At 40.1% G+C, this 15,361-nt stretch overlaps 1 protein-coding gene across 1 annotated transcript in view; it reads left to right on the plus strand.

Moving 5' to 3' along the window:
• The window catches only part of celf4 (CUGBP, Elav-like family member 4), a 1,192,896-nt gene that overhangs the window by 850,365 nt on the left and 327,170 nt on the right, over positions 1–15,361 (plus strand). Inside the window, exon 4 of the mRNA XM_070862469.1 lies at positions 2,093–2,221. Within this exon, the coding sequence (XP_070718570.1) occupies positions 2,093–2,221 (129 nt within the window). The remainder of the gene's footprint in view (positions 1–2,092; positions 2,222–15,361) is intronic.

Below are 15,361 nucleotides of genomic sequence, written 5' to 3' on the forward strand. Positions count from 1 at the left end.
TTAACGCTAGACTTTGCGTCAATGTCAGAGATGGGGAAATCAGGCTCAACGGTGTTGATGCAGAAACTGTTACTAATTTGCTGCTGTAAAATTGTTACAATGTTGTTACATTATTTTATTCAATTGCATCTGTTTCATCTACACTTCATTACCATTAATGCAAATTTAGTTGATTGCATGTGGCTTCTTACTACTGTAATTTAACTGAAATGAGCTGCAGGGCATGTGCGCATTAAAAGAGCTCCAGCTGTGGTGAGGGGTATATGTCGGGCATTTTTTTTTAAGTATTCTGTCCCACTCTAATTTCCCTGCAGTAAACGGGTTTGTGTCATTGAGCTAAGATGAAGGAGAGTCTATCTGAAAAAGTGACTGTGGGTTAATTTGTGGATCTGAGTGAAAGGAATTGGTATTTGTTTAAATTGATCGGTAACATAATGGGTTCAGGGTACATTGGGCAGTAGGTTTGAGATGTGTGATAGCTATTTCGTATGCAAGTACTCTGCCTATTTTTGCATGGATGAATAATTGGGAAAGGGGTTTTATTAAGGCAACAGTTAATTTGGGCAAAGTGTGTCAGATTCTTACACACAAGGGTAAATGTCTCAAAGACCACCCTCGGCACAGGTCGGAGAATCAGACGTTGAGGTCAGCGCACATTGCTGCCGATTTTCCGGTGCGTCGCTGCGCAAATCAGACTCTCTGGCTTTTAACTCTCTGGTCTCATCGAGCACTGTCACACCTTGCGAAATTTACCCTCTAACATAAAAGGGATAGAACTTGTATATATCAAGGTATCTTTGTGCATATACATTTTGAATTTGTGGAGATAAAAAGAAAATCTGTGAATGCTGAAGATCTGAAAATTTCACTTTGAACATTTAATGCATGACAAACTGTAGCTGACAAATTCTAAATGTTCAAAGTTTCCAATTGCAACGAAATGCAGCCCGTTAAAAACTGCTTTGAAGAATATAACTATAGAAGTTTCTCAATGGTTCATTCAGATTATCCGTTACCCAGAAACTGAGCAACACGAACCAGAAAGGCCTCAGAATTGCTCCTTGGTCTATGCGAGTTAGCTGACTTTAGCTGGAATAGGAGTAAGGGAGCCATAAATTTGCCTCAGCACCCATGTGTTAGGGAGAGGAAAAATAAATCAGAGTTACCAGTGGCCCCGGTTTATAAATGTATGTGTGTGGACCTTGAGTAAGCAGGTTTGGCTGTAATGTCCCTACAGTCAAATAGCCTACTCACTGCCAAGGTTTGCACTGAATAATGGCCATTTAAGCAAGATACCAGGAGGGTGCCTGGCACCCATGGAATAGTATGCAGTCAGGAGTCAATGTCTTCGCTAGAGTAAGCGAGGGAGGAAATTGACCAATAATTTGTGATAAAGAAAATGAAATTGTTAGATTGCTAAAAAAAAATGCAAACAAAAATCCCGCATTATTATAAAAACTGGATCTGTTACTACTTTACTGCCTTTGCGTGTCTGCCTGCTCATGTGGGCACTGCTGCCATCTTAAGACAGAATGGAAAAGTGAACAGAAGCACGAAATGAATCAGCAGAAGCTGCATACATGAAATGGATTTTCCTTCGCAAATTTGAGATCCACAAATACAAGCATTTAGCTACAACCATGCCTAACTTCAAATCCAAATAGCAGCGGTACCTTGATATCAAGTCAATAAAAAAATGCTTTTTTCTAAAGATGCTGCTAACTAAGCTACCTTAAAATTATTTTTAAAAAGACTAAAACATTGTAATTATACAACAATTCATTTTTTGTCATTATGCAGTGGATGTCCCTTTTTTAAATTAACTTAACATTTATATGGAACAGATATACCATCACTGAGAAATCACCAAATTGTTGATGTATTTTATATGACTATACCTAAAACCATCCCTCCGTCTACATTAAGGTGAATATTTTCTAAAACAAATTGAGAAACTACAACAGTACAATATAGACAAATTGAAGATGCAGGTTGCTTTTTTTTATAAATATATATATATATATATATATTACTAAATGTAAATAGTATGAACTAGCAAGGATTTGGTAAGCACCTTTAACTTTTGTTCCAGAAGACAGAAAATTGTTTGTGGGCATGCTGAACAAACAACAGTCAGAGGAGGACGTACGCAGACTATTTGAAGCTTTCGGTAACATTGAAGAATGCACAATCCTTCGAGGGCCTGATGGAAATAGCAAAGGTAAGATGGTAATGCTTCAGTGTAAAAAAAAAAGCCTTCTACCAATTTAATAGCTGCCTCATAGCTTACAGCAACAGGATGTGATTTAAATTGGGCCTCAGCACTGTAATGGGCTATTTGGTAAAACAGAGCCATTCTTTTTAGTATCTAAACAATTTAATATTTTTCTTGTAAAATATCTTTGTCTGTGACAGGATTCTTTTGTCATAAAGCAAAAAAATATATTTAAATGGGCATCGTCATCTGGAAAGAAGGGAGATTTTAATGTGTAAAGTCAATGAATGAAATTGCCATAGTCAGCTAGCTGTGTGTAATGATCATTATTCAGTATTGTGAAGATGCGGACCTGTCACTAGAAAATAGTTGTATCTGCCTCAGTCTGGTATTTCTCAGCAACTTGTTGCGCAACTGGCGTATTCTCTTCCTCCCCCCTCCCAACTTTCTCTCCTCCTCTCCTGAAGGTGATACCTCCTGCTTGGGTGTGACTCCACAAGTACCATCACACCCAAATAGTCATTCTTCAATTTGAGCCTTGACATAGAAACATAGAAAATAGGTGCAGGAGTAGGTCATTCGGCCCTTCGAGCCTGCACCACCATTCAATAAGATCATGGCTGATCATTCACCTCAGTACCCCTTTCCTGCTTTCTCTCCATACCCCTTGATCCCTTTAGCCATAAGGGCCATATCTAACTCCCTCTTGAATATATCCAATGAACTGGCCTCAACAACTCTCTGCAGTAGAGTATTCCACAGGTTAACAATTCTCTGAGTGAAGAAGTTTCTCCTCATCTCAGTCCTAAATGGCTTAACCCTTATCCTTACACTGTGTCTCCTGGTTCTAGACTTCCCCAACATCAGGAACATTCTTCCTGCATCTAACCTGTCCAGTCCCATCAGAATTTTATATGTCTCTATGAGATTCCCTCTCATCCTTCTAAATTCCAGTGAATACATTGAGTATCAGTGTGCTACTCAACCATACATGGCATCATGGGTTGCTTCTTCCTTCATCTGGCATTCTCACATGTACACTTTCTAACTGGATAGCAATCAGGAGCAGGAACCTAGGCTGATATTTTTCCTTCCCTAGCCTAGGGATGTTGAGCCTAATGCTAGCTTCCTAATGTTAGCTGAGGCCAGGAATTAAATCTGGCTCTGTAGCACACCAATCAGTACCATTATATAGGAACATAGGAACAGCATTCAGCATCTCAAGACTGTTCCACCATTCAATTCGATCATGGCTGCTCCGTACCTGAACTCGATTTACCTGACTTTACACCATATCCCTTGGGGTAGTATTTCCTTGGCAATTTTAGCAGAAACCTTTTTATACGCACATTAGTTTCATTTCTTGGTGCAGCCTAGCTTAAATGGATGGTTCATAATTTTGTATCAGTATAACAAGCTATACTGAACCGCAAAGCCATGTTAATCTAATAGTATCTCTCCTTTAAATTGAGGGTTTCTTTGGGAGGAAGGGCTGGAGGCAAAGACTTGTAGTATGACCTTGTCTTTATAGTAAATTGCTTAATGCTGTCAATAGGGATGGTTCATTTTAAGGAAATTACATTCTGCACCTCAGCAAACACAAATAAATGCCAAATTAATAAAAAATGTTAAAGGAAATATATAAAACTTTAGATAATTAATACAGATAATTATCTATAATAGAAAGGAGTTAAAGATAGCACAATCTTGAATGCTCAGGTAACGCAGGATATAAACTGTTCAAGTTCCATTTTGATGGTTTGTGACATCACCTGAAGCTTAGCATTATGCTGTTGCCTTGGAACTCTGCTGTTTCTACCGCCCATCATTCTACATATCGATCCCAATGCAAGAGTGAGGCTGCAGCTGACCTGGAAATAAAGGAAAAAACAAATACAGTATTTGACTATCTTCAACCTTCTGAACCAGCTGAAATACACAGTGATCACGGACATTAAATGTGTACCTTTCACTCTAGATAAGTGTTATTGTTCATTCATTCTTTCTGGCACGTGTGTTTGTCTGTCAGCTATTAATTTGAAAAAGCAAATAAGGCACAACATCAACAAACTGACCCAAATTTGACAAGCTGATCATTGGAAAGAGAGAAGAGTGTAAAGGGGAAATCAGGAGAGGGAGAGAGAGTGAGAGACCAAGAGAGAGAAGGAGGAAGATAATGAAGTAGAGGAAGAGAAAGAGGAGTTGGGAGAGGAAACAAGAGCATGAACTACAGAGTAAAGTTGCTGGAATATTATTGGCATGGTGACCTGGGCAGTGAAGTGTCGACTTCACAACCATGTGGCCACAGGCCAGTTGGAACCCACCTCTCCATTGTTTCTTGATGCAGTGCTTCACTACAATGTGATGATCCAAATGTACTGAAGCAAGACAGGGAATGGAGCTGAGGCAAAATAAAATGTAACACTAATTAATGCCAATGCAAGTAATTTTGTTGCATAACTTTTCTGCAGTTATTATTATACTGTTGGGTATGTCATGCTGAGGCATCGCATTCAGCATATAGTGATTATTCTGAAAGTTTGCTTTATTTTAATCGGTAAACAATACCACTTCTGAGTAAACTTAAGGTTTTTTTCATTTTATTTCGAGGACATTTCCAAATCTTTCGCTTCTGGAGAGCTGGGTTTGATTACAGTGCAGTTAAAGGTATGACTGTCCATTCTCTCATGGCTGTTAAGAGACAGACATTAAATCGGATTTTGACTGACTCAGCCTAATCCACTGTGGATCTGAACCCATTATACAAAATACCTCTGGAAGCAGACAGTCTCAGCTCTGAGACACTTCCTTTGGGGGCTTGCTATCGACCTTAGGGTCAAAATAAGTAGAATGACTTGTCATTTTATAATAATAGTAGAAGAGTGAATGAGAAAAAGAAAACACTGATTGAGGGCATTAGCCAGTCTAAGAATGAATTGGCGAGAATGACTCAAAACTTATCAATGTCATTCACAACTGCTCCTTGGTACAATAGCGTAGATTTTCAACTTGCCACCAGGTCATAAAGCTGGCATTATGAATCTGCCACTTTTACAGAAACCATTTGATTTTCTCCACAATGCCAGTTTTATGCCTCTCTGCCAAGTGAAAGTTTACCCCAGTGTATCAGAGAGCCAATAAGAGGCAGCTCGGGAGTAACCAGACACAATTCAAGAAATAGCTGACCCTTTGGAAAGTGACCATAGCACAATCCAACTTGGGAAATAATGTGACCACATAATCTAACTCTAGTGTCCAACTTTACTCAGCCAAGCTTCATGAATGTGACGGCCAAATTCGTTATCTAGACTGGGGGGGGAATTATTCAAAAATAAATCTGTTGAGGATAAACGGGCATCCTTCAAAAAACCTTATGTAGAGCTTGCAGGATGGATGCATACCTAAGTGCATCGGATAAAGTAAACAAAATTACTCTGGTATGGATTAACAGGGTAATTAATAGAGAGATTAAGAAAGACTTGTAGGAGGAAGGGGGAATGTGACCACTGGGCTGAATACAAGATTATATAGAAGCAGATCAAAAAAGAGGTAAGGATGCCAAGACAGAGCAACACAGCATCAGATGTAAAACATAACACCAAAAAATTCTTCCAATATTTTAACAGCAAGCGTGTAGTTAGACAGGAAATCAATCCCCTGAGGGACCCTTATGGAGTTGAAATATGCCAATTAGATGCTTCTCTGAGGTTTCTTTGTACTAGGGAGAGCATTAGCAAAATACCATCCAACATCAAACACATGTTTTCTATGCTCTGGGGACTTTTAACATTAGTGAAGCAGGGGTTCTAGGTAGGCTCAGGAATCTGGAACCAATAAATCCCTGAAGCAGATGAATAGGTGAGTTAGAACTTGCCATGGGAATGTTGAATGAGATCTAAGAGTGGTTGACTCATTGCTTACTATGTCCAAATAGTATGAGTTGGCAGAAAAATAGCAAATAAAATTCTGGATTACCAAATCAGTTGAGTTGAAATCTTCAGACATTAAGCTAAAGCTGTATAGTGCTTTACTCACTTGTGACTTAAATGCAATTCAGGCCTTAGAGGTCGTGTAGTGCAGAGTAATGAGGCTGAACACTGATGTCAGAAAGATGAGTTACATGGAACAATTAGATAAGCTAGAGCTCGGCATCCTCATATAGTTATATCAGAGAACGCCCCATATGCATATAAAGCACGTAACAAGATAGAAAAAATAAACTCGGAACAATATTTTCAGGTACACTGATGCAGTAAGACAAGGGCACAGGTTCAGTGTAGTGAAGGACAAGTTTAAGACAGGCACAGGAAGGTAATTAACAACTGGGACAGATTGGCTGAACGTATGATTGATGTCAGGACACTGGACTCATTTAACAAACAGTTAAATGCTTAAATGGGAAGTTATTTAGTTTGGTATTCTGGAAGGATGGGATCAAAAGAGCCAAAGAGCCGCCTTCATTTGAACCAGCCTTGTGGTCCACAAATCAAGGCATGGAAAATGAAAATACCACTATAATGGGGGAGGAAATTGTGGTCAGAGCCTTTCTGCGAGTGAAATTTTTTTAACGAAAATATCTGGTGGTCCCGAAGGAACGTAGGATTGCGCTCAGTGGCCGAGTTTCACAATCCAGCATATGGGACCGCATGCATAACCTGGAATCGCGTGGGCCTGGACCACCAATCACAATGTAGTATTCTCATTCATAGTACTGGGATCTCCGAGCTCCCATTACTATCAATGAGAACACTCCTAAAATAAAATAAAACATGAACATAAATTAAAAAAACACTTCACTTTTTTTAAATTAATAGAAATTGCATTAAATGTTTTGGAGAAAAATGTTTTTTTTAAATGTTTTAATAGTGTTAAAAATAAACTTACCTACATGGATAGGGTTTTTAATATAAAATAAGTAACAATATTTCATTTTTCTATGTTTTAAAACTCTTATGCTGGTAAAAGTAGGCTGTACAGCTGCTTTTACCAGGCATAAGAGTTTGAAGGACATTCGCTGAGCAAGAGTTGGGTAATTGCCCAATTCTCCGCCTGCGAATGTCCTTCCTGCGCGGATGCGTACAGATCGCAAAAGTTGGTTTTCGGCAAATGCGCACTGCCGCTGAGAACCTGCATTTGTAAGGCCTCTATGTGCACATTGTACACACCCGGAAAGGCTGCAATTTACGGCCCATTGAATCACATTCTTCTGTCTGAGACGAGAGTGAGCCTAGCACTGATTGTACTTTTGAAGCCTTTTTTTCCTTTGAATATTTTTGTTGCTATTTTGTCCCCTAAGAATCCTTTAGCTTGAAGGGTAGAGCAGGGCAGGATGGTCGTCTCCATAGTTGTTATTTGCCCTATGGAACTTTGTTCTCTTACATTGCAATGCCAAAAATATTGCACTGTACTCCCTCTAGCAATCTAGATGCAAACTGAGAAACTCACAGCACCAGCACAAGCAAGCTAGGCAAAACTCTAACCTTGTGACGTTCTGGCTGAAAGTGAAATATTCAATTACTTGAGTTATCAGTCCATTAGCACAGGATTGTAACTGCCATATACACTTCGAGACCCAGTGAATACTGGAAAATCCCAGAGAAAAGCTGAGGAAAGTTCCCCAGTGTTCCATATTTTGTCTACCTGCGTAGTCTTCAGCAAATTCCAGATAGAGTAGGGGACACCAAGTTTATTAAGGTGTAAAGAGATAGTTGAATGCTTTAATCAACTTATTGTCCATCATTTCAGAATAGTACCTGCGGACTCAACTATAGCTCCCCTTGCCACTGTCAACTTCAAAGGCATTTTTTAATAGAAAATTCTGGTAATTATCCTGTTGTACAGTCAGCCACAATGTATGTAATAGTATATTACTGTTGGATAATCATCCGTCCGTTCACTTCCAGAACATAATGAGACTCGATGTTGTAAACCAGAATTTCAAGTGACAGGACTAAATTCTATCTTTTACATAATATAAATGAAATAATATCTCTTTGATATATTTAAAGTTGAAAGGTGAATCCAATATCACATTGCAACAATGTGTAACCCTCCTTTAACCTTTGTGTGATTAGTACAAGGTATTTGTTTGTGTTGCAATGTTTATAGCATGTACTCACTGATATCATTCCTCCCCAAGGATCCCCAATAGCTCTGGAAGTAACTAGAAGCTAACAACAGCCACCAAGAAAAATAAAACTTTGCTATAAAAACGCTTTCAAAAATATTTATAGCCAGAATAAGTGACACATTGGGTTAACATATTGTCTTTCACCGAGGATATTTCAGTCCAATCTGGATTGAAGGGATGAAAGTTTCTTCTTTCTACTACCTGTACAGGCCCAAAGTAAACTGTGCCTAGATAATCTCAATAAACTTCCTCATTGATGCTGATGATATTACTCAGAGAGGCCATGAAGACAGTACGTGTGGAAATGATGCAGTGACATTGATACAGAGTTGAAGAACATTACTCTCCAGGGAGAAATTTTCCAATCACCATGGCTGGTTATGCTGGAGCAGAACAGGCGCTGGGGGTCAGAATATTGAATAGAGGTCCAGCTCGACAGATCTCCAAAACTAGAAATTTCCAGTCAGGCCTTAAGGCAGGCCTTAGGATTTTTAGCTGAAAGCAGATGAGAGATTAATTTTAACATTATGCGATGAATTTCCGCGGGGCATCTCCTGTTCATCCGCTGTAACTTCAGCGGAAGAGCCGTGGAAACCCCGAAAAATAGCATAAATGGCATTTACTCCATTTTTCTGGAGTTTTGGCAGCTGTTTCAGCAAATGATCGAGAGAAACTTTGCGGAAATTCATCGAAATAATAGACATTAATGACAAGCTTAGCAGAAAATGCATAAATTCCTATGATTCTTGCCAGGAAAGTAGTGTGACTTTAGCTTTTGAAAAAAAAAATCTTTTGGGCAGTCATGTTCTGGACTGACAACAACACTGAAAAGTAGACCTATTGTTATTGAATAAAATTACTGTAAATGTAATTTACCTTCAGATAGTTATTTGGAGCTGGTTTTGGTGCAGTTTTGTCAGGTTACTATGGAGCATTTTGCCCCAAAGTTTTAGCTGCCAGTTATTATTTTGAATATAGAGATTCCTCTATTCTTAAGTTATCTGAAAGATGAAAAAAAGAAAAAGGAATGTGAGGCAGGCATTGAGCAGACAATAGTCAACAATGGTGCAGCTACAGACAGAAGCATACCTACCATGGAATATTACAGGAAAACTATCCCTTGCAGGCTCAACCAGAAAGGTTTAAGGACACTAGGGGACTCCAAATGCAAATGGGTACAATTTATTAATGAAATATTAGCGTTTTATATGTGGTTTTAAGCGTTTTCTACTCCTTTGGCAGAATGAATGGCAAAGGTCTCTTACTAATTAGTCTAGTATTCCTATTAGTGCTACCATAATGAGAAGGAAGTGAGATGGTTGGCAGTTGGAATTTCCCCATGGCTTCTTGGGACAAGGGTGTCTCATTACCTCCCTCTAGGTGATACACCTGCAACTGTAGGCACCACTTGTGTTTTTATGATGGTTTCTTAGATCTGCTTTCTTTCTGGCTCTGCATGAGTTCTTTGAGTGGAGCAGCGGAGTGGCATGAATGATGAGTCATCTTGAGAAGCACCTTCTTCATCCATGCCTCCTCCCATGATGCCTCTGCTGCTGAGCACTTCCTAAGTATGTCTGACTATCTGCATGGGGGTAGAGCTGCTGTGAGGTCATGGAAGCCCCACCTCAAGGTCCTGGCCACAATATCTGCAGCAAGGAGAACCCAGACAGAACCAACTGATGGAGTTCAGAGCCTTAGTTTTCTATAGCATCAGATATTATACTCCTCAGAGTGCCCAAAATTTCGGACTTAAAAGGGAACCCTTGCAGATTCCCTTGGAAATGCCATACATTCCAGCATAGACTACAGTTCTGTGAGACAGTCAAACTATGAGTTTGAGCAGTCTACCCTCATTTTCACTATGACTAACTTATACACTCATCAGAAAGAAATTCTTACTATTAACTCTAGTTCTCATCCTATAATATGCAGTCCATTTGCTATAGCAAGTCTTCCCCCACTAATCTAACTAATGGAAGTATGCCCAAGCTAAAGGGTCACTGCCTTCTAGAAAAATAAGATTTGGACTCAAGAGATCAAGGGCTATAAATTTATTTGGATAGCAACCATCGCGAGGGTCGGAACAGAGGCACTAACGGGTTTGCAGCCGCGAGCACTGGCATTCGCGCCGCTCGGCAAATTCAGTGTGCGGGTTTCAGCGCCGCTAAAGATTATCACCCGGGAGTGTAGCTGCAGTGTGCAACACCCCCGACATCGACATGGATGCAACATTTGGTTTGCACTGCACCCGTAGCGGCCTGTAGTGACACTGCCAGAGAAAGCTGGCGGCAGAGCTGTCCAGGGCTTTAAGGGAATGAATGACTACATGAGGTAAATATGATTGATTGTATTTTTTTTTTCAATTCAACTTTATTTGGGGTGGGTAAAGTATAGGGAATGTTTTTTGTTCCGATTCTTTTTTTTGCAGGGCTGCCTTTCTTAGAGTGCTACAAAGCCGGCTCTTTGGCATGGGATATCCATTTGCTCACCCGGCCTAGCGTGCTCCACTCCACTGTCGGGGCACAACCACTGAATTTTTTGGCTGCGTCACTAACCATTTTCCAGTGCTAAATTTAGCGATCACCCGACATTAGCACCTTAAAAACCTTCAACCGAATTTCCAGCCCCAAAACACTTGGTGCTTCCAACTACATCAATTCCTAACCCAACCACATCATTTCTGAACCCAGTCATACTAAGTATTCTTATCTCAAGCCTGGGACTTTTGGGACTACAATAACATTTACTGGGTCCTGTCGACTTCTAGTGTGAATAGGTCTTGAAATGAATACCTTCACTATTATTCCCTTGATAAATCATCAGCACCACTTCTGACCCTTGAGGTCAGCCTAGCTGGGCTGGAAAATATACCCTCACCATGTCCTGTTCTGCTTGACCTTCGAGTGCTCGATACTGGCACTGGATCCCTTGTATTGGGTGTTGGGGGGGTCGGGGGGAGGTTACATTTCTAGAACTGACATCCCTTACCTCAGGGAATTGCAAAACAATCACAAAAAATATAGAAACAAAAAAGGACAGGTAGCATTGCAGTCTCACAGGATCAGATATTATGTGTTCCTACTGCTCGATCTACAGTCCCAGTTTTTGATATCTGAAGCCTGTTACTGAATTGCAGCTCACTCCACTTACCCGTTATTTTATGTTTACGTATTAATGTAAGAGGCATCAGTAGCTGACTTCCTGAAAATAAAATGCTTGGGTGTCCTACAGTGGCCCAGTCGCCACTCGCACAGCTGCTCCGATGCACATTAATTTAGGGAGACATTTATAAAGATTGGTGAGGCTCACTGACCACACTGTGCTCTGTTCAGTTAATGTTTCTTCTGTGTTTCCAATTGACTGTGCAAAAATATCTTGATGGCATTACAAAAGGCTCAGGGACATTAATGGAGCTTGATGTAGTAATGAGTTGCTTTTAATACCTAATGTGAATGGGTTAGGATAATTGAAGACCTTATTAGTCATTTTGATGGATCTTTGAAATGACATATTCACTGTGCAGAAAGTGAAGTGGATCTGACACCTCAATATAAACTGTCAGAAGATATACTAATGACAAAGGTAAGGCCAGCTTTAGAAGATTGTGCTTTAGAAACTTTTCTTTAGGTTGCCAATTTAAAAAGACAGTTTTCTTATGTTGGACAAAAGCTGTAATTAAGAACTATCAAAAACATTATCTACATGAAATCCTCCTCACAAACTCCAGTGTTCTCAACAAAGCTTCCAAGCTGGAGCTTTTTTTCTCCTTGCCACACTTAAAGGCCCAGATTTTTTTTTTATTATGTGTGCATCTAGACAGTGGGTGTCAGCAAACTGTTCAATTATGGAGGGATTCACATCTGAACGCAATCCTGTCCTCATTCAATGTTGCCGCGCACACAGTCTATATTAATTGGCCCTTCCACCGCCATTTATCTCACCACTTCTTTGCCATGACTTCATTCCCATCTCTTGGCTTCAGCTAACATTGGTCATGCGCCTATATACCTCGAGTGCAAGTGCTTGAGCATTGAAAGAGACAGCTAAAGACACTGCTTCCTGAGCCAAGACAAGCTTAATGGCAGTGAAAGCCTCAGCAGCTGTGCCTCAGAACTGTCATGGTCCCTCTTGTGCATTGGTTAGCAAGTTTGAGCAGCAACTGCCAAATTACACCATTAAGTGTCAGAAAACTATTAGATTATTTAAATACATTTCTGGACAGTTGGAATCATTCCTGGGAATAGTTGCTTGTTTTATAAATTGTTTTTTGTTTATTTTGGGGCAATGGAGAATGATCACAAAAATTTACATAATATAGACGTCAACATCTCATTGCTGATTGGCATGGCATTGGTTGATCCAAAGAAATGCTGACAATTCAGTATGTAGGCTTGGTTGACAGTGCAACAGTGAAGCCAGATGAAGCACCAACTCACAATGAATAATATTCCATGTGGACCCTGAACACTCAACTCAATGCCTTGTCCCATCTAGTTAATTACTGTGAACCTAATGTTGTGCATTGTAATCAGTGGTGTACAACTGTATTAGCAAAGGAGATCTAAAATTTAAAAAGAGCTCAAACTCATTATTATTTTCAAATTGTTGTCTACTGTTAATTATGATGAGTGGTGGCATGATCTGACAACATTGGAGTTGAAGGTGTGCCTGTCAATCTACTTGGTTATTGAGCATTTTATTGATTATTGAAACAATTAATTTAATATTCAGTTACAACAAGAAAAATAATATATATTCTTGCTTAAAAGTGTAGAGTATACAAATGAAACCCGGATTGTTTGGACTGAAGACTTACCAGCATTTATATTGTTTCAGCTGATGTACTGGGATATAGGGATAGTGCAGGAAAGTGGAGTTGAGGTAGAAGATCAGCCATGATCTTATTGAACGGCGGAGCATGCTCGAGTGGCCGAATGGCCGTCTCCTGCTCCTAATTCTTAAGTTCTTATGTACCAAAGATTACAAATTAATCTCAGGCTATATTTTCTTATTGAATTGTACTTCTGTCTCAGCAAAGCAGAACTGGACTGGGCTGGTCAGATGTTTACCTGTAGTGCTGTGACATTACTGGGAGTATACTTTAGATCCCCAAATAATCAGAGGGAGATAGAAGAGCAAATATGTATGTACATTTCTGAGAAGTGCAAAATAAATAGGGCAGTAATAGTAGGGAATTTCAACTACCTTAATAATAACTGGGATAGAATTAGTGTGAAAGGTATAGAGGAAGAAAATTCTTAAAATGCATTCAAGATAACTTTATTAGCCAGTACGCAGCAAACCCAACAAGAGAGATGGCAGTTCTGAAATTAGTTTCAGGGAATGAAGCTGGGAAGGGGTATCAGTGGGAGAGCATTTTGGTAGTCGTGATCATAATTTGGTTAGATTAGGGGTAGTTATGGAAACAGACAAATATAGACCAGGATAAAAGTTCTCAATTGGGGAAAAGCTAATTTTATTAAGTCGAGATGTGATTTAACCAAAGTGGAGTGGAAACAGTTACTTGAAGGTACATCAGTGTCATAGAAACATAGAAAATAGGTGCAGGAGTAGGCCATTCAGCCCTTCGAGGCTGCACCACCATTCAATATGATCATGGCTGATCGTGCACTTCAGTACCCCATTCCTGCTTTCCCTCCATACCCCTTGATCCCTTTAGCTGTAAGGGCCACATCTAACTCCCTTTTGAATATATCTGATGAACTGGCCTCAACAACTTTCTGCGGTAGAGAATTCCACATGCTCACAACTCTCTGAGTGAAGATGTTTCTCCTCATCTCGGTCGTAAATGGCTTACCCCTTATCCTTAGACTGTGACCTCAGGTTCTGGACTTCCCCAACATCGGGAACATTCTTCCTGCATCTAACCTGTCCAATCCCGTCAGAATTTTATATGTTTCTATGAGATCCCCTCTCATTCTTCTAAATTCCTGTGAATATAAGCCTTGTCGATCCAGTCTTTCTTCATATGTCAGTCCAGCCATCCCGGGCATCACTCTGGTGAACCTTCGCTGCACTCCGTCAATAGCAAGAATGTACTTCTTCAGATTAGGAGACCAAAACTGTACACAATATTCAAGGTGTGGCCTCACCAAGGCCCTGTACAACTGTAGTAAGACCTCCCTGCTCCTACACTCAAATCATCTTGCTATAAAGGCCAACATGCCATTTGCCTTCTTCACCGCATGCTGTACTTGTATGCCAACTTTCAATGACTGATGAACCATGACACCCAGGTCTCGTTGCACCTCCCCTTTTCCTAATCTGCCGCCATTCAGATAATATTCTGCCTTCGTGTTTTTGCCACCAAAGTGCATAACCTCACATTTATCCACATTATACTGCATCTGCCATGCATTTGCCCACTCACCCAACCTGTCCAAGTCACCCTGCAGCCTCTTAGCATCCTCCTCACAGCTCACACCACCACCCAGATTAGTGTCACCTGCAAACTTGGAGATATTACATTCAATTTCTTCGTCTAAATCATTCATGTATATTGTAAATAGCTGGGGTCCCAGCACTGAACCTTGCGGTAACCCACTAGTCACTGCCTGCCATTCTGAAAAGGACCCGTTTATTCCTACTCTTTGCTTCCTGTCTGCCAACCAGTTCTCTATCCACATCAGTACATTACCCCCAATACCATGTGCTTTAATTTTGCACATTAATCTCTTGTGTGGGACCTTGTCAAAAGCCTTTTGAAAGTCTAAATACAACACATCCACTGGCTTCCCCTTGTCCACTCTACTCGTTACATCCTCAAAAAATTCCAGAAGATTTGTCAAGCATGATTTCCCTTTCATAAATCCATGCTGACTTGGACCGGTCCTGTCACTCACTGCATTCCAAATGCGCTGCTATTATATCTTTAATAATTGATTCCAACATTTACCCCACCACCGGTGTCAGGCTGACCGGTCTATAGTTCCCTGTTTTCTCTCTCCTTCCTTTTTTAAAAAGTGGTGTTACATTAGCTACCCTCCAGTCCATAG

This window comes from Pristiophorus japonicus, chromosome 2 (genome assembly GCF_044704955.1).
Source record: "Pristiophorus japonicus isolate sPriJap1 chromosome 2, sPriJap1.hap1, whole genome shotgun sequence".
Lineage (NCBI taxonomy): Eukaryota > Metazoa > Chordata > Chondrichthyes > Pristiophoridae > Pristiophorus > Pristiophorus japonicus.